The sequence below is a fragment of the Daphnia carinata genome, chromosome 7 (assembly GCF_022539665.2).
Source record: "Daphnia carinata strain CSIRO-1 chromosome 7, CSIRO_AGI_Dcar_HiC_V3, whole genome shotgun sequence".
Lineage (NCBI taxonomy): Eukaryota > Metazoa > Arthropoda > Branchiopoda > Diplostraca > Daphniidae > Daphnia > Daphnia carinata.
The window spans coordinates 9,326,973-9,352,340 of record NC_081337.1 but is presented as its reverse complement, the minus strand read 5'-3'; the positions used below and the strand labels follow the sequence as shown (position 1 = coordinate 9,352,340).

The 25,368-nt window shown below is 40.8% G+C and overlaps 4 protein-coding genes across 7 annotated transcripts in view; 2 read left to right on the top strand and 2 right to left on the bottom strand.

The window, feature by feature from the left end:
- Positions 1-9,939, bottom strand: LOC130689801 (influenza virus NS1A-binding protein homolog). Of its 3 annotated transcripts, none has more exons than XM_059496079.1 (15): positions 9,917-9,939; positions 8,791-8,911; positions 4,461-4,762; positions 3,788-3,972; positions 3,394-3,592; positions 3,134-3,322; positions 2,936-3,070; positions 2,811-2,866; positions 2,565-2,741; positions 2,338-2,495; positions 2,027-2,272; positions 1,839-1,964; positions 1,593-1,766; positions 1,358-1,528; positions 1-1,285 (listed from the first exon to the last, which is right to left on the bottom strand). In XM_059496079.1, the coding sequence occupies exons 3-15, from the start codon at positions 4,749-4,751 to the stop codon at positions 1,059-1,061; spliced, it is 2,334 nt and encodes a 777-aa protein (XP_059352062.1). In that variant the 5' UTR covers positions 4,752-4,762; positions 8,791-8,911; positions 9,917-9,939; the 3' UTR covers positions 1-1,058. The 3 variants fall into 3 exon arrangements, with proteins under 3 accessions (XP_059352062.1, XP_059352060.1, XP_059352061.1); XM_059496077.1 differs by lacking the exons at positions 8,791-8,911; positions 9,917-9,939 and adding exons at positions 8,187-8,298; positions 8,465-8,489; XM_059496078.1 differs by lacking the exons at positions 8,791-8,911; positions 9,917-9,939 and adding an exon at positions 5,668-5,921.
- LOC130689843 (probable peroxisomal acyl-coenzyme A oxidase 1) overlaps positions 1-24,427 on the bottom strand; it is a 66,213-nt gene extending 41,786 nt beyond the window's left edge. The window contains exons 1-15 of one of the 2 annotated variants that reach the window (XM_059496080.1): positions 24,121-24,427; positions 23,857-24,013; positions 23,496-23,688; positions 23,310-23,419; positions 23,229-23,242; positions 23,047-23,166; positions 22,844-22,968; positions 22,689-22,766; positions 22,524-22,606; positions 22,295-22,457; positions 22,129-22,228; positions 21,978-22,068; positions 21,774-21,911; positions 21,459-21,711; positions 20,896-21,389 (exon numbers count right to left, since the gene is read on the bottom strand). In XM_059496080.1, coding sequence (XP_059352063.1) covers positions 21,126-21,389; positions 21,459-21,711; positions 21,774-21,911; positions 21,978-22,068; positions 22,129-22,228; positions 22,295-22,457; positions 22,524-22,606; positions 22,689-22,766; positions 22,844-22,968; positions 23,047-23,166; positions 23,229-23,242; positions 23,310-23,419; positions 23,496-23,688; positions 23,857-24,013; positions 24,121-24,247 — 2,016 coding nt within the window. In that variant the 5' untranslated portion in view covers positions 24,248-24,427 and the 3' untranslated portion in view covers positions 20,896-21,125. Of the gene's footprint in view, positions 1-20,895; positions 21,390-21,458; positions 21,712-21,773; positions 21,912-21,977; positions 22,069-22,128; positions 22,229-22,294; positions 22,458-22,523; positions 22,607-22,688; positions 22,767-22,843; positions 22,969-23,046; positions 23,167-23,228; positions 23,243-23,309; positions 23,420-23,495; positions 23,689-23,856; positions 24,014-24,120 lie in introns of those variants that run through there. The other variant, XM_059496081.1, reaches the window with a different exon arrangement.
- LOC130690099 (uncharacterized) lies at positions 9,867-12,485 on the top strand. The gene is made up of 9 exons (XM_057513069.2): positions 9,867-10,079; positions 10,187-10,351; positions 11,050-11,167; positions 11,245-11,321; positions 11,405-11,593; positions 11,655-11,841; positions 11,960-12,030; positions 12,103-12,265; positions 12,321-12,485. Exons 1-9 carry the CDS (start codon positions 9,902-9,904, stop codon positions 12,364-12,366), a joined length of 1,194 nt encoding a protein of 397 aa, XP_057369052.1. The 5' UTR covers positions 9,867-9,901; the 3' UTR covers positions 12,367-12,485.
- Positions 16,087-21,022, top strand: LOC130690370 (uncharacterized). Its single transcript, XM_057513385.2, has 4 exons — positions 16,087-17,034; positions 19,717-19,883; positions 20,014-20,121; positions 20,539-21,022. The coding sequence occupies exons 1-4, from the start codon at positions 16,575-16,577 to the stop codon at positions 20,932-20,934; spliced, it is 1,131 nt and encodes a 376-aa protein (XP_057369368.1). The 5' UTR covers positions 16,087-16,574; the 3' UTR covers positions 20,935-21,022.
- Positions 24,428-25,368: the final 941 nt, after the last annotated feature.

The window sequence follows — 25,368 nt, the reverse complement described above, 5'->3', positions numbered from 1 at the left end:
TCGATTTCAACGACAGCAGTGTGTATTCGGTTTACGTAATGGCCAGATGTGAGGGTGTATACTCGAATGAGAAGTGTTGATATTAAAACGAAAATTCAAAAAGAAGGGGGTGTGGAGGGAAAAACTGGCGTATGAGAAATGCAGATTAAAAGAACGCGCAATGCATTAAATTAGTTTTTCCAGCACTCAAGTTGTTTCATTTTTGCATTGCCTCTTTGTTTTGCATACCTTTGAATTTTTAATCTACATTTCTCTTTCGCGAGCTATCACAGTAAAGTGTACTCTAATGTAATCGCAAATCAAAGATGAAAACAAAACTTAAAGAAATGATAAGAAAGATCCATCTCTCGTTTTGATGCGAATCACGCTACTCCAAATACCACACACTTTTTAGGGGGCAAAATAATTTCAAAAGTAGTTCGAGTGTCCGGTTCCGGAACAAGGGAAACAATTCCAACAAAATTTGTGTGAAGATGTTGCGTCTCGATTTTTCTTTTCTGAACGAGGATAGAAACGCCTAACGAGAGACTAATTCGAGTACATGTAAATTCTTTTTCTCCCCCCGTTTAAAACTAAATGAAACCGATCGCACTGATTCCGACAATCAGCAGACGACACTTCCTTGGACATCTTCTAGCAAATTGCTAAACTTTTCAACTGGCACTTATTTATGTTTTATCATCAAAAATAGTAGTATTGTTTTGTAAATTTCGCTCTGCAATCTGTCGAAGAGTCGGGCTAACGTAGAATAATTCAACTTTAGTTCTCTTTTTTTTTAAACCCATTCTACTTCTATGAGAATTCCAATTTTAGTATGTGAGCGATGGTCCCCGGTGAGAAACAGAAAAAAAAAGGTATTCCCCGTACTCTTTTTTTTTTTTTAAAGATTCAAGAAGAAAAAAAGTGTCCCTTCCTCGTAACTTTTCTTTCTTACGATTTAAAATGAAATAAACAAAAAAATGGGCCTAACCTTGGGGGCGGAGGGGAAGCTGATAGAATGTTGATCGCGGATTCAGAACATCATTGTTTCTCGTCTTGCGGAATGACTGTTCGTTTCTTTACGACGAATGTTCATCTGATTCGCATCCGCTAGAATCAACTTGATTACTTGGAATTTTCTCTTCGACGTTTTCCTCGTCGACGGGAGGTAAAGTTATTTGCGACTCTCTTCGGCTGAAAGCACTAGCCTCTGATCGCGTATCTTCGGCTGACGACCTGTTGACAAATGTCGTCCATTCCATCGACTCGGGGTCCAAGTATTCAACACTGTTTAAAAAGACTTTTCCTGTGAGCCAAGAAAAACAAAATTTAACGCAAATTTGTTATGGAAATAAATAAGGCATTTGTAAAACAATACCAGAAAATCCACCAACGGCAAAAAGTTTGCCATCGATTACTGTAACGCTAATATTAGCCCTGCAAGAAGTCATGGACGGTCCAGGTGACCACGTATTGGTCTCAAAATCGTATACTTCTGTCGTACATAGAGATTGGGTGCCATCCGAGCCACCAACAACGTACAACTTGTCTACAAGATTAAATATCCAAACGGTTAGAAGAGAGCCATGACACAAGTACATGCATAATCTTACTTTGATAAAGAGTGACACCGCATCCTCTACGAGCGGTGTTCATAGGCGGCAAGAAGTCCCACACCCCGGTTTCAGGATCAAAGACCTCCACAGTGTTCAAACAGTTCCAAGCGTCACATCCACCCACGGCATAAAGTTTACCCAGTCTGGTGGTTACGGCAGCTTGATACCGGCCTGAATACCAAATTAAAGTATAAAAAATGTTTAACATAATCAATAAATTTGCCTAAAGTGGATTAGTATTACCGTAGTTAAGAGGTTCAATTTCAGTCCATTTTCCTTCAACGGGGTCAAAGATATTGCACTGCTTCATACCACACTGTCCATTCCAACCACCAATAACATACACCTTTCCAGCGAGATCGCAAACAGCTGTAAAATGGCAAGATTAGTTGTTGAGCAATCTGCTTGGGAATAATTGCATGGCTACTTACCAACATTCGAACGGGCCAGTTCCAATGGAGGCAGGGCCGTCCATTTGGAGTTATCACTGTTGTAGACTTCGGCCGTTGCCAACTCGGTGGTCCCGTTACAACCACCGACAGCATAGACTTTGCCATCGATGACGGTGATGTCAAATCGACCGCGAGCCTCACGCATGGACGGCAATTGGCTCCAGCGGTTGAGCAGTGGATCGTAGAGCTCCACTGTCCGCAAACACTCACCCCGATCGTAGCCGCCTGAACGTAATTTTGCTTCATTATTTTACTGTCTGCTAAACGCACGGACGAGTAAGTCTACTTACCACAAACGAATAGCGCGTTGTTCAAATTGGCACATCCAACGGCACAACGCGGTGTGCTCATGTGAGGAATGGCGCTGAGAGTTTCAGCCGATCGCTCAACGCTGGGCGGTCTAGACTGTCCTGGGGTTGACAGGGGCGTGAAAGTACCATCATTATAGCTAAAAAGAAACAAAAAACGAACACAATTATTTCAGGAATAATTTAACATGGATAATTAGGTAACGTACCTTGCACCATTATGGGCAGCATTTAGTCTCTGAAGAACGGACAAGTTGGTCATGCGTCCGTTGATAACTGTCAATGCCATGATACTCTTTTCCCCCATCTGCGTTGCCGCAACTACACGCCATTCCAACTCTTCTGGGATTGTTTCGGAACCAGTGGCCACTTCTGAAATGTTGCGGCTACGAATGAAACAACGTAAAGCAATGATTTGTATCAAACGTTTGAATTCATAAGATAAGATATTATACCTGTAGAGGGAGTGGCGAGGACGAGACGGTTGCTGTGACGAACCTCGGCGTTTGTTCTAAAAAAATCAATAAACATCAGACATCATATTTGCGGAAACAAAAAAGAATTTGAGTAATGATGCAACCTTGCCGCCCGGCTGGGAAAGACGGATCGACATCTTTTTGTAATCTTGAACAATATCCGAATCAATTACATCGCCGCTTTCAATGTCCACACAATCGTGAAGGGAGTTGTCCAAATTCAGGTAGAGCAAATGCGTCTGTCAAAGCACAAAGAAAAGCATCGAAACTGGTACGGGAAAAAAATAAAAAAATAAAAATACTTTGGCCGTCAGCTGGTCGACGTTGAGCTGAGCGGGTTCCCAGTTGCGATGAATCCATTCCAAAACCAAATTGCAAAGGATGGTCACATTGGCATCGCGTAGAGCCATCTCCTCGCGAGAAGAGGCCAACACCTCCACCTGGACCAGAGGCAGGTTGCGCAGGGCCTTGGTGGTAGCCACGCTCGTTATCTGGGGGAACAAACAAAAGAAAACGATACGGAATGGAGTCGACGAGAGTGTCTTTGGTGCAGGCAAGCTACCTCTGCGGCCAGATAGGCATCGACTCGGGCCGCCAACTCCGAATTGCGCTGGATACCGGGCAGGGAACGGATCTCGATGGCCGTGGCAGGATCCAGATGGTCGACAAGGTACTGGGCGCAGTAGTTGACGACTCGCTCCATCTTTAGCCTGGCCGCCGCCACGTACACCGCCTTGACCTGACTGGCCACCACTTCCATTCTGGTATTGTAGGAAATCATACGGGAGGATTTGAGGAAGGATCGGAAACATTGGAGGAAAAAAGGTTTTGGTGTGAAAAAAAAAAAAAAGAGTGAAGGGAAGGAAAGAGATTGGGTGGCGGTGGGAGGGTTTGTAAAGACGACGGCAAATGAATGTCGAACCGGCGCACAACTCGCCACGGAAGGCAGCGCTTACTTTCCCGTGTAGGCGTAGTTGATGAGTTGCTCGAACGAATCCTTCTCAAAGCCGCCGTTGAGCTTGTAGGTGATGATGTTCTCCTCGCTGCACTTGCCGCCATCGTCCGTCGAAAACAGCTCGAACAGGTACGGGCTGCAGCAGGCCAGGATCACCCGATGTGCCGGAATCTCCCACGTCCCCACCTGACAGTTAAAACAAATGAAAGGAACAAATTATAGTAAATGCTGTTAAGCAGTAGTAGCACATTATAAAAGTCTGTCAAGTTATTGGCCAAACTATTGGAATTTGGCCCATCTTGTTAGACTCTTTGCCACATCAAGATGGGCAAAACGCCATGGCCGTTCTTATCGATTCTCTAGTTTCAAAAAAAGGATTTGGCAATGCATAAGAGAAAATTTGGAGCGCCTTAAAAAGAAAAGTGGCAAAAAAAAAGAAACGCAGTTATTCGTCGTCTTTTTTTTGTAACGTCAGCAGACGGCCAGGCGTCTAAAAACAGAATGTACGCGAGACACTTAAGGTACACACACACACACACACAACTAGACGGGTAAAGAAATATCAAGCTTTTGTTATGTAAACAAACGGATGATTCATCGGGCGCAGTAGGTTACGTCGATCTACGACGTGGGCCAAAACGCATGAAACAATTATCGAAAAACAGAACACGCACCTGCAGAATGACATCGCAAAATTGTCGATTCTTGCGCAGCTTGGAGAGGCCCTGCAACGTGCTCGAATTGTATTCGGCATCGGTGAAAATCATGGAAGGCGTCCGTTCCACGATCGAGTCATCGTCAGGCACATCGTCGTCGTCTGACGATCGTGACGATTGTTTATATTTGTGGTGATGACTGGCTCCGTTCTTCTCCTCTGCGCCATTAGCGTAAAGGCGACGGCCGGGCATGTCGACCGGTGAAGCGTCGCCGTTGGTCGTCGTCGCCGTGGCAGCACCCATAGCCATGGTCGCTAACTCTAAATAAGTCACGCAAAAAATGAATTCAAAAGAACACAAACGTTAAGTCCACATTTTAGCATTAAATAAATCGATTGTGACCTTTCCGGTTGCAACCGTACAACCACACGCAATAGGCGCATTCTTTTTTTTGACACAATTTCATCACGTCATGCAATTCTGGTCAAAGTAATTGGCTTAATTCCTTAATATAACTAATTCGTAGCCCAATAAATTCGTACAGTAGACAAAGCGCCTGACCGCAAATGATTACGAATAACGAAAACATTGGAAATAACACGCGGGGGCTACGTGACATGGTGATTACAAACCCATCACGATAATATGCTAACACAAATCAACGCGACCGAGATACTGACGGGAAATCCGACTACCCTCTGTTTTTTTATTTTTTGTTTGTTAAGTTCCTCGTTTCCCACGCTGTTGTTACGCGTGCCAAAACGACGCCATTGTCGATCGAACATCCAACGTCAATCATTTTCAACGAGCTACAAGTTAGCAACGATAACAAAACACAAACAAAAGGTATTGCGTTATTAGAAACTAACTGTGATTTGCAACGAGTTGCAAATGACAATAATGCTTTCAAACAACGAAGGACTTTCCAGAAACAACGACAATCTTCTTTACCAAGGGCAGGAAAACAATTGGGAAACGAAATAAACGGATTATTTTCCACGACACAGTCGGAACTGGCGGAATCCTCGAAAATGACTGAAAACGTAAGAACCAAAATACCACCCCTTAGTTTTGATTCTAATCTTTCTTCAACCCTTCTTAAATGTCAACAACAAAAGACCTTCGGGGACATTCAAAGAAAAATGGAGGGGGAGCGTCTTTTCGCTTCGAAGATAATTTTCTTTTCTATTACATCAAAAGTAAAAGACATAAGAAATAAACCTACCTGAAGGTGCAGGGAAGGTCAAAATTAAAGAGAAGAAAACGATAAAAAAAAATCTGACAGGAAGGGCAAAAAGAAACGAGGACTAAGGCCAACGTCAGGTGTCTGCCCAAACCCCACCAAGACGCAGGAGCCTAAGGGACGCCGGGGACACTACTACTCGCACCCAGAGAACTTTCAACACTACGTCCACCACCACTTTCTCGTCTTACGAACCGCCCTTTTCTCAGTCTTCCCGAAAGCGCACGCTCTCCTTCTCAATTATTGATCGTGGCCTTTTGGAAAGAGAATCCCTTTAAATCGGTTGGTGAATGGCGCCTGCGCAAAACACATCACGTGCGCTGTTGTTTGATCGATGACGTATTAAGACTTTCAACTCATCACGTACCACGTTTTTTCTCTCTTTCTACGATCCGTCCCAGAAACAAATGCCCGGCTAAACAAAACACGTAGCGCCACGAACGCCAAATACACAACGTCTTGGCCACGAAACAAAGGAACTGAATAATTGAGACAAAAATTTTTGTTTTAATAAATTATAAGACAAAATGGATAGCGGGAAAAGGACGGGATCATTTAGCTCGGCGACAGGTAGCGTGACAAGGCGTGTCGCTGCGTGATTCACACCTCACGTGACTGGCGGAATCAACCGGATTTGAAATGGAACCCAAACAAAAGTTTTGAAGAGAAGCCCAATAAAGTTGTGAAACTACAGAAACGCCATGTTGAAATAGAACCCATGGTGATAACAATTCGCTGATTAAATTAGTAAATTTCACATGACGCATTGTTTTGATCTCGACTCCCTGGATGCTTTTTGTCACTGTTCACTATTGTCATGCCTTGCTTGTCCTAACAAAACCTGGAGAAGCCACGTGATACCGAGTTATTAGCCAACGTACCAAAGATACAAATACGTGACGTTCTAAGTCGTTCGTTAACGCGATATTTCGGCCTAAAACTAGTTTCTCGCTTTTGTTTGTTACCCAAAGTCATTTAAAAGTCGTCAACATTCTACGTCAAGTCTGCGCAAAACTCGTGACCCGGAAAATGGCAATAAAGTCGTGATTTTCACAAAATCAGTGATTACTTCATTAATGTCGTAATGTGTCGTTCATTCACTTGTTTTTTCGAGACTGTAAATTTGGATCAACGAGATCCCAGTAGCTAAATATAAACTTTATATAGTACGACGACGTTTGATACGTTACGAACGTGACGGTGAACACACCCCCCTTCGCTGGAACTCATGCTCATCTAAAAATACGGTAGTTAAAAACAAACTAGCCCTTTTAGAACAAAAAAAAACAATGTGAACTGGAACTCTGGGGCTTCCGCCTTTTTAATCCTATGTGTGTAGAAAAAGTTTATTTTTACAAGTCTGTGTCCAAAAGATGAGCGAAATCTTGTATTCTGACCCACCCTTCTAAACAGCGCCAAAAAGTCAAAAGAAATGACGAGCCAGAAAATGAGCGATAAACGATAGCCCAACTGGCATTCTACCAGACGAAAGATATTGTCACACGGTTCGAATACATTTCCCCGTCTTCATCACAAAAGTTATTTATAAAAATCGCCGGATTTCCTTGAAAAAAAAAAAAACCAAACGAATAGCGGTGGGAGGGAAATGGCAGAGTCAGGTGCTCGCGTAGACCAACAAAAAGGTGTTTCAGGTAACTTGGTAAAACCGTAGGCGCCATTTAAAAAGAAAAAAAAATCGGCCCGTCTGTAGCTCCCAGCGTCAAGCCAAATACAGCGCCAGTACGCTAGAGGGCAGGTCAATGAGCGAAATTCGGCTGCCTGTTGGGGCCAGCAAAAGCCAGACGTTCCCAGCCATTATGGCTGATTGCAAACATCAGCCAAGAGCCTTCCTGCAATTGGATACGGAACGGTTTCGGCAAGTGCTGGTCAATGCGTCATAAAAACAACGGAGAGTTCCATTGGGTACAACGTACTGACAAGACGAGTTCAATGTTCTCACAAAATATCGCCCCTCTTTTGGAGTGGCAAATCTAGGTCAAGGTATCAAAGTTCCAGCCCCAACAACCCCAAAAGATGACAATAAACTAAAGTCTTCGCCCCGTCGCCTAGCAACAAGAAAGATAACACTCCTCTTAACTTCCTTTCATACATTATGTAAAAACATTCGAGAGTTCTATCGGGTTTCTATGGCAATCTGAAGGTCGTTGTCATGGACGTTCTTGTTGAACGCCCAGTTCAAAATCGACCCCATAGGTAGGAGGGCATTTTAGTGCATACAGTGGGGTTCTGTACCACGTTAACTCTAAGACAAAAAAAACGGCCCAACAACAGCCTAAGAAAATGAAAACCAGTTTTTGGTTGGCGAACGTGTCTCAAGTCACATAGAGAAAGCTTAAAAAAAAAAAAAAAAAAAAAAAAAAAAAAAAAAAAAAAGTCTGAATACCTAAAATATATGAAAAAAACAAAACAGAAACCCTGACACAATGACGTCCACCATTATTTACGCCTAAGAAAGAAAATAAGCAAATGTAAATGAATACCTCTTCCTTCGAGTTTCATGCTGGCAATTGAATAAAAAACTACGAATGAGGTGCAGAACGAGACGGCGATGGATGTGGTGGAGGGATGGCGATAAGAAAACTCAAAAGCTTTCTGTAAAAATAAATGTGTCAATAGTTAAAAGATTACATTGCATGACAGACACCTTAATCTAAATCACGAGTGAGAAAAAAATCAAAGGGCAATTTGTGATGTATAAAATTGTGACGCCAATAGTAAACAAACAAAAAAAGCAGGGGGAAAAACTACGAAAATGGACCTTTCGGAACGCTGAGGAGCTCTGTCTACGGACACGGCTGTCTGAAGAGAAGCTGGGAACAGCTAGACCGGCTTTTTAAATAGACTCCCTTCTTCTAGTGAACCTGACGTGAAAGAACTGAACACTCAGAGCCCCTAACGTTTGAAAGCCAGCAACAACCACGTGGTGCAATGTGAGCCACGTGATTGGATCAACTACGGTTATCTTTCTAAAAAAATTTAAGTTCCTTTAAAATATTTGCCCTGATTTCAAACACGTTTCCACAATGTGGTGAAATTAATTAATCTAAAACGAGAATTCGTTTGCAATGATCGTATGGTACTCACTGAAGGCTGCTCGAACTAGGACAGACGGACCCAAAGAGGAAGGGAAAGGGGGATGACGTGTGCCAAAAAGGGAAATGCAGCGCCTCCAGCTCGAAATGGGAAGGGCCAATCGGAATGCCACCTAGGAGTAAAAAAAGATACTAAATTTCAGAAATCAATTTAATTTCCGCGGGAAATGTGTTTATTTCAAATTTTTGCGGTAAGACGTGTTATGTATCCAAGCACGAAATTTGTTCGTACGGTTCCGTGAATAAATACCATAACTAGTTCTTGTGATACAAAATTCTAACATTTTCATTTTTTCTAAAGTGTAAGATTTTTAAGCGCATTGTCTACAGAAAACAGAAATTGAAAAACAAGATCCAATAAATGTTGGTTTCAGAATAAAAGGCCCCATGAAAGCGGAAAAAACAGTAGAAAAAAGATAGATAATACCAGTGTGATCAGTCAGAAGGTCACGCAGACATTAGAAAAAAGTTAACGTACTTTCTGCGAATCCCCCCCCTTAAAAAAAGAAAAAGAAAGGTGGTTGATATCTTACGCAATGTTTTTAGGTCACCTTTCCTAGAACTAAGAGGAGCTGTACATTTACAACCTACGCTTCGCTCACATTTCGAAAAAGAATAATTCTGAAAATGTGAGATAAATGAATAAATAAAATTTTTAATGGAATGCGTAGTTCCCCAAGGTCGTAGCCTCCCACCGAACCAGTTACGCTTTAAAAGAATAACTGTGCTAACATAATGACGACAAAACAATTCTCTAATGGATGGGAAAAGAGAAAATTTCTACACAAAAGTAGAATAAATGTCAAATGTGTTAACTTAAAAACGCAATGGCACGCCCATCCTAGTCATGCTATGAACGTTATTATAGACGTCACCATGCAACCGTGCAACAAGTTAGTTGAGCTCTCTTGCTAGCTACGCCTAAATGTTATCGGCGTGAAGCAATTGCGAAATGCCCCTCCCTCCGCACTCTATTGCCGACACACTGGAATCTAACTGACTGTATCCTGATAAAAATCTTGATAATAATCTGTTGTATCCCGGGTAGGTTTCAGTTGTCAAAAAGGAATTGGATCATTACAGCTATTGTTTGGGAAATAAAAATGAAATTTTTCTACCTTTTCCTCTTTGCATTGTTGGATGTGAGCTATGGATGCCCTCTTGACTGTAGCCTAGTAAGCTGTACACAAAGCTTCAATCCTTTTGACTGTCCTGATGGTACCCTTTACTCGAACAATGCTGTAATGTGTGGTTGTTGTCCAGGATGTGTCCAACTGAAAGGTAAAACAATCTATACTTATTGCATGACAAGAGTATAATTTCAACTCACGTCGCATTATTCTTCATGCCAAGATTTATAAAAATAAGTTTTCCTGTTAATTTTTTAGGACCAAATCAACCCTGTCAAGGAGAGACTCAATTAACTTTTGATGTGAAAAACCTGTTCACGGTGAAGGGCTCAATTATCCTCAATGCCACAAAAACTCCACCTGTAGTGGCAAGTCAAGATTGTGCCCCTGGATTGAAATGTGTGAACACAAAATGCTCTGCATGTAAGTGAGGACATACCTAGACAAGCACAAAACAAAATAATTATTCGTAGCCTGAAATTTTGAAACAATTGCCAACCCAACTGAAACAAGCTTAAAGTGTGAGATCTTTTTTTCGTCAATTAAAAATAGTTTAATTGAAATTCTAATTGAAAGTTTAAGGGACAGGATAAACTCCTTCAATGGGAAGCTATCAAAATTTCCCCATAAAAGAGCCTTGAGTTTCTTCTACACCTGAACACCTGAAGTTAGATTTTACTACGAACAAAAGTTATAATTAGGATTTCCTTTCTGGCACGAATGACAAACCGAATTTGGCGTGCGTTGCCGTGATACGTGCCGAGATCGGTTGTTACCGACTCAAAACCATTCGACGACGGCCATCATTATATGAAAGCAAAGTCATTTCATTTTCTTGGGCGTTCACGTTTCTTGCGTTTAATGTTACGTTGTTATTTTATATAGGGATGGAGATAAAACGCGGATCATTGAATGCGACTCTTGTCGAATTTCCTTATGCAATATGAGTTCCTCTCTCCATATAATCGTCATCTCTCACGCCTCCCTTGCTTTTTTTTTTTTTAAAGTCCAGCGTTGTCAATTCTAATAGCTAGCAAAAAAAAAAATAAAATATTAATAAAATTAAAAATATATAATATTAATTCTAACGTATTTTTTTTTCATTCAACCTTTGCAAAAAGATCCGTCGCAATACACCTGTAATGTTGAAGACATCAATAACCCAGTGTGGAAGCCTGATTGCGACATTGACGGATCCCACAAAGCGGTGCAATGCAAGACCAATGGAGCTGATCCACGGTATCCTTAAAAGAAATCCTTGTGTCAAATTAAACATCGTCAACATTTCCAATCTATTTCTGTCATACGGTCAACAGCTGCTTCTGCTATAGCAAGGAAGGCAATCGTATCTTCGGGTTTGACTGGATCGAAAACCGCGACCAAATGAAGTGCCGTATGTCTTGGCCGGAATATCGACTCTAAAATAAATGCATCGGTATAAACATTGTCTAATAATAGTCTTAATTGCTGCGACAGAATGCTCGAGGCTGGTAGAAGATCTCAAGAAGGACAAAAAAAACATAGACCTCACCTTTCACTGTTCATCTAACGGCAATTTTGAGCCTCTGCAGTGCAACCGTGGAATGTGTTACTGTGCCAACGTGCTATCGGGCCAGCCCGTCTCCTACGCCGTAAACGCCCCAATGTGGAAAACGCTGCCATGCTGTAAGTAAATTCAAATATATGAGGTTATTTTAGAGGACTATATTTAAACAGTAAATGTCAGACAACGAGACCACCATGGGATTCAATTACTTGAAGACTTGTGACAGCCAGTTCAACGCTTTGGCACTCATCAAAAAGGAAATGAACTACCACGGAGGTAATCCAATCACGCTCGCTGCGCCTCAGTGTGACCCCGATGGATCCTACTACGCTAAACAGTGCGATGGGAACCAGTGCTATTGCCGCACGTAATTAACTAATTACTACCTACGCATAGAGCAAAAAAACAAAAACGAAACTAGCATTTACTGTCATGGGATAATTGACGTGTTATTATAATTTTATTTTTTCGTGTTAAAAAAAAAGGCGGGCGAATGTAAACATTGGGTCCTACTCCACCCAGCTCAACACCAATTCGGAGCTGACACAGAAATGCTGTAAGCTATTACCGCATGTTAATTTTTTGTTTTTGAACGGCGATTTAAATTTTTCTCGTTTTTTGTGGGCAGATTGCGCACGAGATCAAGTCATTTTTGCGGATGCCAATAAAGCACATAGTTACCAATGTGACAATGGTGGCAATTACGAGCCAATGCAAACCATTGGAGGGGCAGCTTTTTGCGTTGATCAGGACGGTTTCATAATCTCTGATTATGTGCCCATCGCAGACAAGTAAAACAATTAATCATCTTTAATTGAATAAAGCTAATTAATTCGATGAATGTAGGTGCACTTTAACGGCATGTAAAACTGACGTCATGTGTCCGCCGTAAATCCGTTGAAAACGTGGGAGTTTTGATTGACAGTCGTTTGTAAAAATATTTCGCGCATACAGAGGACGAGAATACTAAAAATAGCGTACACGAACGAAATAAACATTTTTTATTTGAAATGCTGTGAGCGTGTTGACCTTTGCTCAGCTAAAAGAAAAACTACACGAAAGTTGTTGTGTGTTCCAGCGACAACTTTTCCTCCTTCAAATACAAGTGGTGTCCCACGTGCCAGGAATAAACAAACACAATATTGTCGTCTTTTTTGAGTAGTTTACCAACTCTTGGCATTCCTTCCACAGTGCCTCCGAAAACATTAAAAAGCGTTAAAAAAAAAGAGAGAGAGAGAGAGAGAGAGAGAGAAAGGACTTAAATGGGCAGCTAGGAAGCCTGGACGAAGCCAGAAGAAAGGAGCGGCCCAACACATCGGGCACACGAAGTACATTTCGCGTTTCCCCCCCACAATTCGGGACATCCACATCCGGCAAAAACGAAAAAGACAACAGCAATAACAATAGTAAGTCGGTAGTTTTATTTCAACTTTTTGTTTCGCTACTATCCTGCTGTGTGTGTTCCTCTTACAGGCTATATATCTAACGTTCATGACATTAGATCGGCGTAGATAAAAGTAATTAACGTGGTGGAGGTACGGTCCGGCACCGAACACGCACCGTTTGCCTGTAAAAGCATTCAGGCACATAACTCACGCGGAGTAAGTTTCGATCGTTGCCAAATGGGAGGATAGGCGGAAAAGTAAAAATAAAAAATAACACGAGAGTCTTTGGGGTGCAATTACCTTCCGGCAAATGATCGTGAAAAGGACGGTCATTTTTTTTCGTTACTTTCGGGGAGTTTCGCTCGACACATTCCTGGTGGTTTCACGCACGCAAAAGTCCAAAATAAAAATTCTATATTGGGTTGTACAATTTTTCAAAAAGAAGACTATCAAAACCACTTTCTCTTTCAGCGTTTTCATAGCCGAATAATAAAAAAGGAATACGATTCATTATTTGATGAATTTTGGTTCTTCTACAGTGTTTCTAGAAAACAACACAAAAAAAGGGAAGCTCTTGGCTATCTACAAAAGGGCCGACTTTTGACCATATCCAACTGGGCTTACACACACCCCCCTCTTCTTTTATTATTTTTCCATATCGATAAAGGGATGATATAAAAAGGAACCCGTATCGTTGGTTTTGTTGTAGGAAAAAAAAAACTATGCTGAGCTAGGCAATGGATGTATGTTTAGTATACGAGTGTAACAGTAGCCGGAGCTACGGGCTTTTTTTATTGTCGCATCGTAGGTAAATGGACGCTGTAGTGATGCCTTCAAGCATTAATATAATTATCCTTTTTTTTTTCGCGTCCGAATGGGAAAAAATAAATAAGAACAACATAAATTCAAGATTAAAAACGGGAATATAGGGCGCTGCGTAAATAATAATAACGAAACAAAAACGAAGCCAAAAGAGAAAAGCTCACAATCGTCCCCCAAAAAGAAAAAGAGTTTTCTTTCTGTTGGTGGACGAACGAAAAGGCTCATTTCCAATTCGAAACACGTCCCGAGTGAATGTCCGACGACAGTCATCATTCGAAGGCTATTTTTCTGTTCGTGGTACAGTAAATGCATAATGCAAAGCAGGTACACACACACATGTAGTAGAAAAATTCTTCTGAAAGAAATTTCCTTTACTAGACAGCATATGCAGCGGGAATGAAAAATAATCAAACGTTGCATCGTAGGTAGATAGGTCTGACGGTAGACTTTTGAACAGATTAAAACAAGAAAAGAAAAAGGGAATACTAAATAGATAAAACCTACAAGTTAGGCTATCTAGTTTGGTCAAAAGGTTACAAATATCCAATAGATAGAAAATAGATTGTCTATTACTCAACTCCATCGAACTGATAGCTCGCGCGTGGTAACGGCCACGATAGTGGGCGTTACAAACATCCCCGATAGCTGCGTGATGATGATCGAAACCCCTCGAAACAGCTGACTGCATTGACCTGATAGGTGTATTTTACCTCCTGTATCGCACGGCCCTACGCTATTTCATGACTCACTCGTCAAAAGACGAAAACGTTAGCCTTTCTATATCTTTTTCAACGTTTTTTTGGCTAGATAATAACGATAAAATTGAGGCAATGCGACCGCTGAGAGTCTCTAAACGAGATAAAAATGTACCGACAAGAGAAAAGAGAGAGACAGCATTCCGTCAATGATAAAATAGGAAAAACGAGAGGGAGAAAAAGGAAAACCGGAATGTCGTCTCGTACACATTCTCCATAACAAGATTGTTGAAGGACTCACGAGAGCCGAACGACAAAATAAAGATGAGGAGAACAATAAGAGCTTCTCAAAAAGGATATGAACGGACAACATCGAAGATCAGCGCACCAAAAAATAAAAAAAAAAAAAAATAAATATAATAAAATAACAAAGGCGAAAATGCAACAACCCGCCTTTAAGGAGAGGGGAGGAGACTAGCTGCTGTGCTCTAATGTGCTGTTGCGCTCCGTGTAGAGCGGCGGCGGGCAATGGAAACCTCCAGCTGCGTGCCAGTTGTGAACCGTCTGCGTTCGTGTGTGTGTCTATAGGTTGTTCGTTCGTTTTTTTTTTCTTTCTGTTTCGTTGTTGTCGACTTGTGACTGACTGTCGGGAGTCTTTCGTGGTCCTTCGGCGGGGAAACATCAACCGACCGCAAGCTCCCTCAGCAATAAAAACAACCACGGGGGGGTCCCCCTTTTTTCCAGCCCCAGTTTTACGTTTCCGCTTTTCAACGACATCATTTCTTTATTAATTTTCATTGGACCATCACTGTTGTTGCTACAAAAGGTTCTAAAGTTACACATGGTTTCGTGGGGGAATGTTGTGTGAACGAGATGGCTCTACTCCTACGACGGCCCTAATCAGCGGTAGTCAAACACGCGTTGAAAAAAATGGCGTTAAGGATAGATGAGTGGCACCTGCCTCGAAGTCATCACCATCGCTATTTACGCCTGTCATAAGTGTAGTGGATAAAGTACAATTTCATTATTGACTTGTGCGAGTTCTTTTTTTTTCTTCGAAAATTTAAAACTTTATAACCCGTAATCCGCTTTCTGGACGTTACGTGCAAATCAACTTTCCCGCGCAAAAATGTCGACGTATCTTGGCCACCCAAATGAGATGCAAATTTTCAGCTGGCTTTTGTTTTGGCCATAATCTGTCACGAAAGCTTTGCTGTTCAAAGTGAATCCATCAACAACATTCTTTTGTTCTACCTGTTTTAATTGACTCTCTCTACTTCGGTCATTGATTCAACTTTCGCCATTCGCCCAATTTGGATTTCGACTGTCAAAAATCTGAAACTGAAAACAGTAAACAAAAAAAAATCTTTTAAAGAAGCTACCGCACATTTTTGAAAATTACGTTTCGTGTGGTATTTGGGAAAATTCGAATCAAAGTGCTAGTCCCTTCGGGACCAACAACATCAATCATCTGTGTGAACGAGTGCACGTCCCCAAAACGGAAGGCGGATCAAATGTGAGGTGTGAGAATCCGTCGAAAAAAAACTACGGAAAGAGATTTTAAGCATTTTCTCGCTGCCCAACATTTTCGTGTTTTAACCGAAATACTTTTAGTCTATTTTTTTTTAAAGAGAAAAAAAAATTAACTCCAAACTTTTTTGATGTTCTTCAACTGCGCCGGCACCAAACACTCTTAGAAAGTTTTTTTTTCAACAGGAAGCACTAGATAAAAATAAATTGCTCTGTTTTTTTTTTCCCCTTCCAACTCATCTTCATTTCTCGAAGCTATATAGTAATTTTTCTTCTTTCAACTTGTGTGTATGTTACGCGCACAAAAGAACTAGAGGCCCTACTTTATGGAAGGAAAAAAAAATTAGTTCGACCTTACGCTCGGTCCCCCAAAGCATCCTCGAATTTTTTTTTTTTTTTTTTTTTTGTGAACACGGGAGACAAAAAAGGAAACTAAAAATATATGGGCGCCGGTTCATGTGTGTGTGTAACGTGTGTGTTAAACGCGAAGGCTGCTGGTGTATGAATACCAGCACCGTGACAGACGACTGACATTAAACTGTGCATTTCTCAAGGTGGAGAGTGAGAGCGTGCAACAGAGAGAAGGGGGGCGAAAACACAAAAGTGAGCCCAAGAAAGAGAGAGAGTAGGAATAGTATAACATTCCTCCGTGATTCGCTACGTGAACAATGGAGCCGCCGGCTAGTGGTATGGCCGGGATTCGAGGCACGCAACGGCCAAGGAGTCTGTGCGACAGTAAACTCTTGTCGGTGACGCCTCACGGACTACACCATCACTTGGTGCAGCAGCAACAACAGCCTATCCCTCATCCGTTCACCCCAGGCCAGCAGTTTGTGGCCAAAAGACCACCACCGCCGCTCCCGATCGGCCCGCCCCGTGAGCCATCGAAATACAGAGGATCGTGGCCTAGCATGATCTACTACGGCACTGATCAGCAACAAGACGCCGACGCCTTCGTCAAGCTCGAACAAGAGAAAAGAGCGCCCAGCATGGCCGGCCTGATGAACACCACCGTCCCGCAAAGGCTGGCCGTGAAACCGAGTTTGCGGACCGGCCCACGGCACACGCCCACCCGCAATTCGTTGCGACATAGTCGCATGATTTGCCTCAGCCAACAACAAGGAAAAGGTTCTTTCAAACATTTCGTCTTCAATCAGCTTCTTTCTTCACTAACACAAAAGGCACAAACATTCCCTCAATAGCGTTTCACGTAAAAATTTTATGTCTAATGTGTCGCAAACAAACGGGATAGAGCTGATTCAGCATGTAGTGACGTGATCACGCAGGTATGTCGTCGCCAACAGACTTTTTGGCCCGTTGCATAAACTGTTGTCGCTGCTGGCGGATATGAAAAAAAAGGGCCACTCATTCACTCTCTCTTTCTTTCCTTCGTATAGCCTCGATATTACCTATTTTATCGCATGACACAAGAAAAAGAAAATTATTCTGTCATGGCTATTTTTTTCCCACCTCTTTGCAATGGTTGGAGGCGCACGTTGAGTGGGCGTGACGTGAGGGAATCCTATTGCATTTTCATTTTATTCAAAATGGGAAAAAAAAATCGTGCCAAAAAAAAAAGGCCGCCAAAGAGGACAAGGGCCATTAAATACTCAATAAAATTTCGTGACTTGCGTGGAATGGAGAAAGGAAAAAAAAAGTAGAATACGGACAAATGTCGCTGAACGTTACGGTCCACTCAACAAAAATATCAGTCGAAATTGTTGACAATTTTCCCTTTCTAAATGTTTCGTTCTGTTTGCAATGTTGGATTTGCAAACAAAGCTGACAATGACCTTCTAAACATTCGGACAAGCCCTTTTTCGATAAATTATGATTCATTGCTAAGGACCGGATTAAGTCCAATGGCGATGAGTACCACAAAATGACTCAATAGCAACCGTGACAAACGTGTACCAACTGTACATAGCGGAAGCTCTTTATGTAATGGTCAGAACGTAACAAGTTCATTGTGTCGAACAGATACTGATGAAACATGTTTCTTTTGAACGTATTAGGGCGCACGTATTTACGACGACGCAAATGCGAGGCTCTGTATGCTATTCGCTGATCAATAGTTTAACAATGACGATGAACATCGGAATAGTAAAATTATTCGAAAATGGTTGGATTGCTATTTTAGTTCCCCCTCCCCCTTCCGTAGAATGAAAAAGGTTAAAGTAAAGTATTCACAGCAGCTTCCGGCCCTCGTGAATATGAGAATAAGCACCCATTTTCCCACCTGGAAGCATCAACCAGTTGCAAACGCAATACTCAATGTGAGAACAGAGAAGTCAGAGAAAGAGAAATGTTCGGTGGGAGGGGGGCGAGAGTGTTTTGTCTGTAAAGGTCGTTGAGCTTTAACTGAAAAGTGGAGGGAGGAAGGGCACTCTATGAATTAAAGATAAACTTTTTGTGCTTGATGGGCTACAAAAAAAAAAGGGGGGGGGGGACGATAAACCTAAGTTAATGGGCCAGCAAACCCGTCATGGTCACGTCATAGGGTAATTTCAGACAAAAAACAAAGCTAAGTAAAAACCAAAATTTTCCGAAACAAAAGAAAATCAATTATGTCTGTAAACTTTACGGGTGTCCTTTTTACCAAAATGGCGACTGCATCCCACCCCCCGTATTTGGAATTTACGTACGTTTTTATCATTTCTGCGTAATGAGGTTCTTAAACCAATTGAATATTGTGAAACGAATTCAATTACAACACCACACTTCACTGGTAGGAAGTCTTCCATTTAACGGATTAACTGATAGTAAATACAAAGTATAGATAAAAGCCGACAAACGCCCACAACTGGGAAAAATTATTACCTGTTTGTACATGCCCTAACGGTGTGTCGCTCAAAAAATGGACCCAAAAAAACTGCACTTACTTTTTATGACTCGTCGTGTTTGCAATATCGGTTTCCGACTTCCATCTTTCTTCACAGTGAGCATGGGATGATGAAGACTACACTGTATGTGTTATAACGACGAAAACCACATGGCCAGCCTTGGCTGATGCACGTGGCAAACAGGACACTATCCCCACTGACTGTTGTAGCAATTTGAAAAATTTTATCAGGCTCAATCAGCTGTGAAAGCTACATTCCACCGATGCCAAAGTTCTCAAAAATGTAGCTATTAAAATCATTAAAACAATTGCTACAAGAAAAAAAAAGGATAAACTTGTATGGACTTTCCCTACGCTTTCAGATTGAGAATTTCCGTTTTCTACTTTAATCGACTTTCTACATCTTCAAAGAATTTAAACCCCATCTTGATTATCAGAAACTAAGCAGATTTACAAGGGATTCTATATTGGGCTTTCGTTTTCGATCCAATTATGGTCGATTCGAGAATCACCAACTGATCAGAAAAACTAAATGCAGGCAGTCCAATCTTCGGTGTACAATCTCGTTTGTTTGAGGTCGACTATAGACAACTGTGTTTGTGCATTTGCCACATTTCAGCTGACCTCGATCGAGACGTGTGATTGCACCAATAAAATGGCGCCCGAGACTCACACGTCTCCCACGTCGAATAGAAGTGTTAAAACTGAAAAGTGAGAAAACATCCTGACGAACGAGTAAAAGCAGAAAAAGTTTAACGCATTTCAATCAAATAAACAAATAAATAAATCCTCCCACTTGGCTGGTTGGATTACTTGTCAGGCTGACGTGAATTTACGTGAGTCAACGAAGCAATCCTTCTTTCAAGGCATGCATACAAGCTGAATATCAAACTACGACATAGTAAAACTTACACTAGAAACTTGTTTTGTTTTATTTAATGTTTTTCTTTTTTAAAATAAATTTATAGTGCCGCGAAAGTACCTACCTCCAGTGATCCACCACTATCGGACGGGTTCCACTTTGGTAGTGATTCAAGTTCTACTGGGTTCCGTTCTACTGGCGCTGGCATTTCACCTTCTCCTTTGGTCACCTCAACTCAACATTCGAGACGTGCCACACTGGAGCGGCATTTCTGTAATCATGTCGTTTTGGGTCACGAAAAAAAGTCTTTGTATTAGTATGTATTTATCAATGATGATCTTGACTGATGGCTTTATCATTTTCCTTCCTATAACGACAACTCCCTATATTTTTTACATGACAGCTGATTTTATCCGGCGTCTTTGGGCTCTTCCTTTTATGTTGCTGCCGGAAGCAATACCCAGGGATGAGAGGCGGCTGCTGCGTCTTCGTCGTCAGAGTTCAGTATATCGTAAGTCATTATATTTCTCCTGTTTTGGATATGCTATAGCAAATACTAAATTAAAAAAAATACGTATCAAGTGGATGAAAAACAAACAAAAGTTCAAAAAGGAAAAAGAAGAGAAAGTTGGTGGCTGGAAAAAACTGCAGACGCAAAGATCTTTCAAAAGCACCGCGGGGTAACGGGGTTTTCAACCTGCGCAGTTACATTATTACCTTCACGTGACAGCAGCAATATGTTTTAGCTTATATTGGGTAGAAACTAACCTATCCCCTCCCAACTTGCGAAACCTACCACAGCTACTCTCTCCAATTTAATTGGATGGTATTTTTACCTTGTTGGAACCCCTGCTGTGATAATTTTATAGATGAAACTAAACTTTTAAATATATCTTCTCTCGTTTCTTTTTCTTTGGCCGTTGGGTAGATATGCAACGCATGTTTAGCCATGTTAACTACAGCAGCTTGTGTTTGCGCCTGTGTCTTCGCTAGCGTCCACGTTTCACAGCTCATGGCGATGGAATGTCAGTCACCGACGATGAACACCACACTCGCGGGAAATACCCGATTGAATTCGACCTGCTTGTGCATCGGTGGTGAACGACAGGATGAAGTTTTCACCTACGATCCGCTCTCTTGCTCCGAAGTATTGGAGCTTCTACCCATTTACCTCTCAACCTCGGCTGTCACGAATGGTTTAGCTGCGTTGATTTCAAGCTGGTACATTGTTCTGTTGTGGAGCAATCGATTCGCATACACATACGCTGGTCTCAAGCTCTCCGAATTCAATGCTAACGCGGCCATGCCCAGTTTATATCAATAAGAAAATGATTAGTGAATTTTTTCGATTGCCCAAAACTTGTCAATGTGTTATGTACTTTGAACTCAATATAACTGTTTTTAATGCTAAACTATAAATTTGCGTTATAACAACCATAACTGAAGCTGGAAGACGTTACTTGCATAATAATTTTGTGAAAATTACCAAAGGCAGTTGAATATTGAAAAAATATTCTACAACTTTGATTGCATCAAAGGCTTCAAATATTTCTCAAATGACTCTCTGTGAACAGAAGTTTGATTCAAAGGACTTTTAGATGCTTCATCGAAAAGTCTTTGATAAGCGTTGCCATCCCAGCAACCGAGGACGGAGCCAAGTGCTTCATCACGTATATCGAACGAATCAACAACGTTTACGGCATAGCCCCTGATTATGCTAAGTAATTCCATGTACTTAGCTTGAAGCTGTGATAGATGCTCTGGTTTGAGCTCTGCAAACTGTGAAAATATTGGAAGATCGTGAGTATGAAAATTAAAGCAGTTAAATGTAAAATGTGTTTATCTTACCATGAAAAAATCACCGCTACGCTCTACTAGCCAATAAATGAGGATGAATTCACAAAGGTGGTTAAGGATTGAACGAACCGGCCCGGAGAACTTGTCTTCTTTGACGGCGCGTACAAAGCAGTCAGCCACGAGATAACGTGCATGAGCTTGAGCTGCCCTGATTAATTGGACGGACGCGTGATTCCATGCGTCATAGGATGCCATGCCTTGGCGATCATGTTCTTCAAGATCTCTCATGGCAACATCTACATAACTGCATTTCCAAAGTTAAATAATCAGTACCTTCGTTTACGAACATTAAAGAAAAATACTAACCCCGCAGCAACTCTCTGAAAGAGATTAATAATACCGTCTAGACTAAGTTCAATCACTTTATTGTCTGGTAAATTGGAACCAATCAAGTAGGCTACGCTCTGGCCTCCCGAACCGTCCATGCGTGTTTTGATTAGATACCTGTAATAAAAGTTAAGAAAAGGTTTCTAATTGGCCGTTACTAGCAAACGCCACTTTGAAAGTTACCTGGCAACTTGTAACCATAAAACAGTATTTTCTCCTTCGTATGTCTCTGAAGCTGTAGCTACTGCATACAATCGTGGAAAGCCGCTGTTGACTTGTGAAAGGAACACCAGATGAAAATAGGGAACTATAAAAACGTTGCAATTTCAAATACCCATATATCCGTGACCACCACATGACTGGCGTAAAGTTTCAACAAATTTAGCCGTTTCACTTGCCGATAGCGCTTTCATGGCACACGACATTCCATGAAGCTTTGTAAATTAACCGGTGTACGTTAAATATAAAGTCAAAAATAACAGTAAGTTGTAAAACGTTACGTCAGGCAGCATCTGCAGGTCGCCCTTGCCGATATTTTCAGTTGCAAGATGGTACAAATTCCAAACTTTTTCCGCGGCAAAATGGAATGCGAAGCTTGCAGCTAAAGCAGGAAACACTTTGTTTTGTTGCGCTTTGTAATCAAGAATTTGTGGTTCAGGTTCTCTATTTAATTTTAAGTTTTACGTAAGTAACTACAGCAGGTGTAACTTTTCTGCTAGTTCATATTACCCTGGTTTTAACTCCGACTGATGTCTTACACAGCTGTATCGGGTAGCTATAGTGACTGCCTTACGTAGTAGTTGCGCCATATCCTAGTATGAAAACAGATTAATAGCCAAAAGAACTATACATCTACATAAAGAACGAAACCCTTCGCAGAGTTTTCTGATATACCTGCACAATGAAGACACGCACGTAGACCATCGTTGCATAGCCAAGTTTAGTATTCTTCGGTTTGACGTAAGTTCCATCCTGAAATTTAACAAGGAAACTAAGAAATTCCTGAAAAATCTGCAACACCCATATAACCTCATTTAAATTCGCATTACCTCAAGGACTTGTGAATGCTTCATAAGTAGTTGGTCCCGGGGAATCCGTACTCTATCAAACCCTAAATAGCCGTTGTCATTTGAATTCAAACCTAATTTCGGACCAATTTCGCCCACAGAAACTCCTAAGAATAGCATTTATAAGATTCGATTTTCCAACAATGGCTTAAAATGTTTGAAGATTTAGTGAAAAGACAAGTTACCTGGTAATGGTTCGTGAGTGTTTTCATCCCGTAACTGAACCAAAAACGGATGAATTCCCTCGCATTTTCCTTGTGTATAAAGTTGCGCCATCACGACTGCATAATTAGCTGTTTTCCCCACTAAAAATCAAACGTGTATTGAATGAACTTATAATTGGTTAAAGCATCGTAAGTAAACGTACACCCTCCTGGCCACCTAGAAAACGATTAAGTTTCATTAGGCTTCTGTTTTCCTATGTGAATCTAAACAAAATAACTGTCACCATTTGTAGGCAGATAATGAAGGGGTTTCTAGAACAAACTCCTTAGTGTCTGGATCATACGTAGCTTTAGTTTCAAGCCCACGAAGGAAAGTTCCATGGCCAAGCTCCGTCTGTCATAAAGAAGAACAATGAACGTAAATTATTCTTATTCTGTTGAGGGAACATAGTCTAATTCTTTGTATTTACCTGAGCATATGTTCCTATTATTTCAAGATTTAAGGCACGTGGAAGCCACTTGTTTTGCTGCTCAGTATTCCCTTGGCCGATAATAGCAGGTATAAACATTACAAAGTGGAGTCCTAAGGAATTTCCTTCCTTAAGAATGACAGATGATGGGCCAACACCAATATCAAGGGGTTTACCACTTTCTTGCCTTTTCCTAAAGCATTGTGTGAAAAAGGCAAGAAATTTAATAGGGAAAAAGAAAACTGCTATTGGCATCTAGTTTCAATTATGAAATCCCTATTACTTCTCTTCGTGTTGTTTTCAAAATATTTGGTATCACTTGAAAGGGCAAAAATGTTTTTATTTTTTTAAATTTTTTTACCTCAGAGTTTCATATTTAGCTTCTTGGGGCACAGGCTCCTTCATTTTCTGTACTAGTAAACAAGCTTTCTTTAGCTCAGCAGCATATCTTTCTTCGTGACTTAAATATTCCACAGGAATTGGATCCTTCAGGCTTGGGTCAGACAAAATGTACTCAACTTGAAAACATAAGAATTATATTGCTTTATATGAAACATTATGTCAGTGTGTGGTATACTATTCATGATCTTATTAGTCAGATTAAAGTTCTTTAAATAAAACTCACCTAGTTCACGTCGATATTTTGTTTTTTCTATATTACCATCAATCAAGTGGGTAATTTCATCCTTGTTGAAGTTACAAGATTGCCTTTCTCTTTTCAAATCGGGGTTTTCATAAATAGCTGCTGTCATTGTGTCTGTGAATTGCTAATACGGTTTTGAACAATTTTTAAAATATTACATATAAGGTTGCACTGCAGAATGCAAGTAAAACGATAGTGTAAATGGCGTATGTAATAAGAGCTACACTGACCTCTTGATTAGCTCTTATAACTCTATTTACATCACTATTTGTAATCTGTCAACTTTTGTACCTTGCTCTTGATCAAAGGCGATGTTGCCATTTTCGTAATTGATTTTGCGTTTAAAGAGGTTGGGAGCAGCACGATGTACAAGAGACCCTTGTACACAATAGGAGCAGGAGTAGAATAATGTTGTTGCAGCTCCTTGGAGGACAAAGCTAAAGTCCTGGTAAGTTACAGGACTTTAGCTTTGTCGTTAGTTACCAGTGGCAACTAATACTAGTTTACCATTTTACAGGATGTCAAATAAAAAGCATTATATTTTTACTGATGTTTCTGAAGGCATCCAGACTTAAAAAAAAAACACTTACAATAAACCTACCGTTTTGTTTATTTGTTTACACTGAAAGTACCAAGCATAACCATTGGTTATCTCATTTTTTTATACAAACAAGGAAACTAAAATAAGCGATAGTGTATCTGCACTATCTAACACGTTTATACTATGCAGCATTTATACATTCGTTTGTAAAAATCCATAGTTATCAGGACGGTTAATGTCTAAAATTCAAAACTTACAATTTTGAAGGTTGGCAGTTAAATGTCAAGTATTTCAGAGATTTGATCGCATAAAAGGCAAAGTAACTCCATATGCGGGAATGTTGTGACAGCCTTTTTCAGTTGTATGGAACTATCCTATTTTGGTACAGAAAGACAATAACACATTATTAGATCAACAAATATGGAGTTAAAAATAACCAATTTAAATAGTACTTGGAAAAGAATAACACAAAAGGGATACCATAGCTAAGCTTGGTGGTTTCATATAGATGCCATCCTGAAATCAGGCCCAGTGAATCAAATGGGAGATAGTTGTGTGCAAAAGTTAACTCAGAGATCTTGAAAGTGCTTCATAGGAAAGTGATCACAAGGAAGGTGCTCTTTATCAAACCCACCGTATCCATTATTAACTACAATGAAACAAAATTTGGCTTTGATTTCACCATTACC

Excerpts from the sequence above, each read along its gene's own strand:
- LOC130689801 (XM_059496077.1), bottom strand. Across the intron at positions 3,071-3,133 it reads TCGACCAGCTGACGGCCAAA|ACGCATTTGCTCTACCTGAA; the intron begins GTATTTTTATTT and ends GTGCTTTGACAG. Across the intron at positions 2,867-2,935 it reads TTTCCCAGCCGGGCGGCAAG|AACAAACGCCGAGGTTCGTC; the intron begins GTTGCATCATTA and ends TGATTTTTTTAG.
- LOC130690099 (XM_057513069.2), top strand. The coding sequence starts at position 9,902 with ATGAAATTTTTCTACCTTTTCCTCTTTGCATTGTTGGATGTGAGCTAT. Across the intron at positions 11,168-11,244 it reads ACCAATGGAGCTGATCCACG|CTGCTTCTGCTATAGCAAGG; the intron begins GTATCCTTAAAA and ends TACGGTCAACAG. Across the intron at positions 11,842-11,959 it reads AACCAGTGCTATTGCCGCAC|GCGGGCGAATGTAAACATTG; the intron begins GTAATTAACTAA and ends TTAAAAAAAAAG.
- LOC130690370 (XM_057513385.2), top strand. The coding sequence starts at position 16,575 with ATGGAGCCGCCGGCTAGTGGTATGGCCGGGATTCGAGGCACGCAACGG. Across the intron at positions 19,884-20,013 it reads CACACTGGAGCGGCATTTCT|CTGATTTTATCCGGCGTCTT; the intron begins GTAATCATGTCG and ends TTTACATGACAG. Across the intron at positions 20,122-20,538 it reads TCGTCAGAGTTCAGTATATC|ATATGCAACGCATGTTTAGC; the intron begins GTAAGTCATTAT and ends GCCGTTGGGTAG.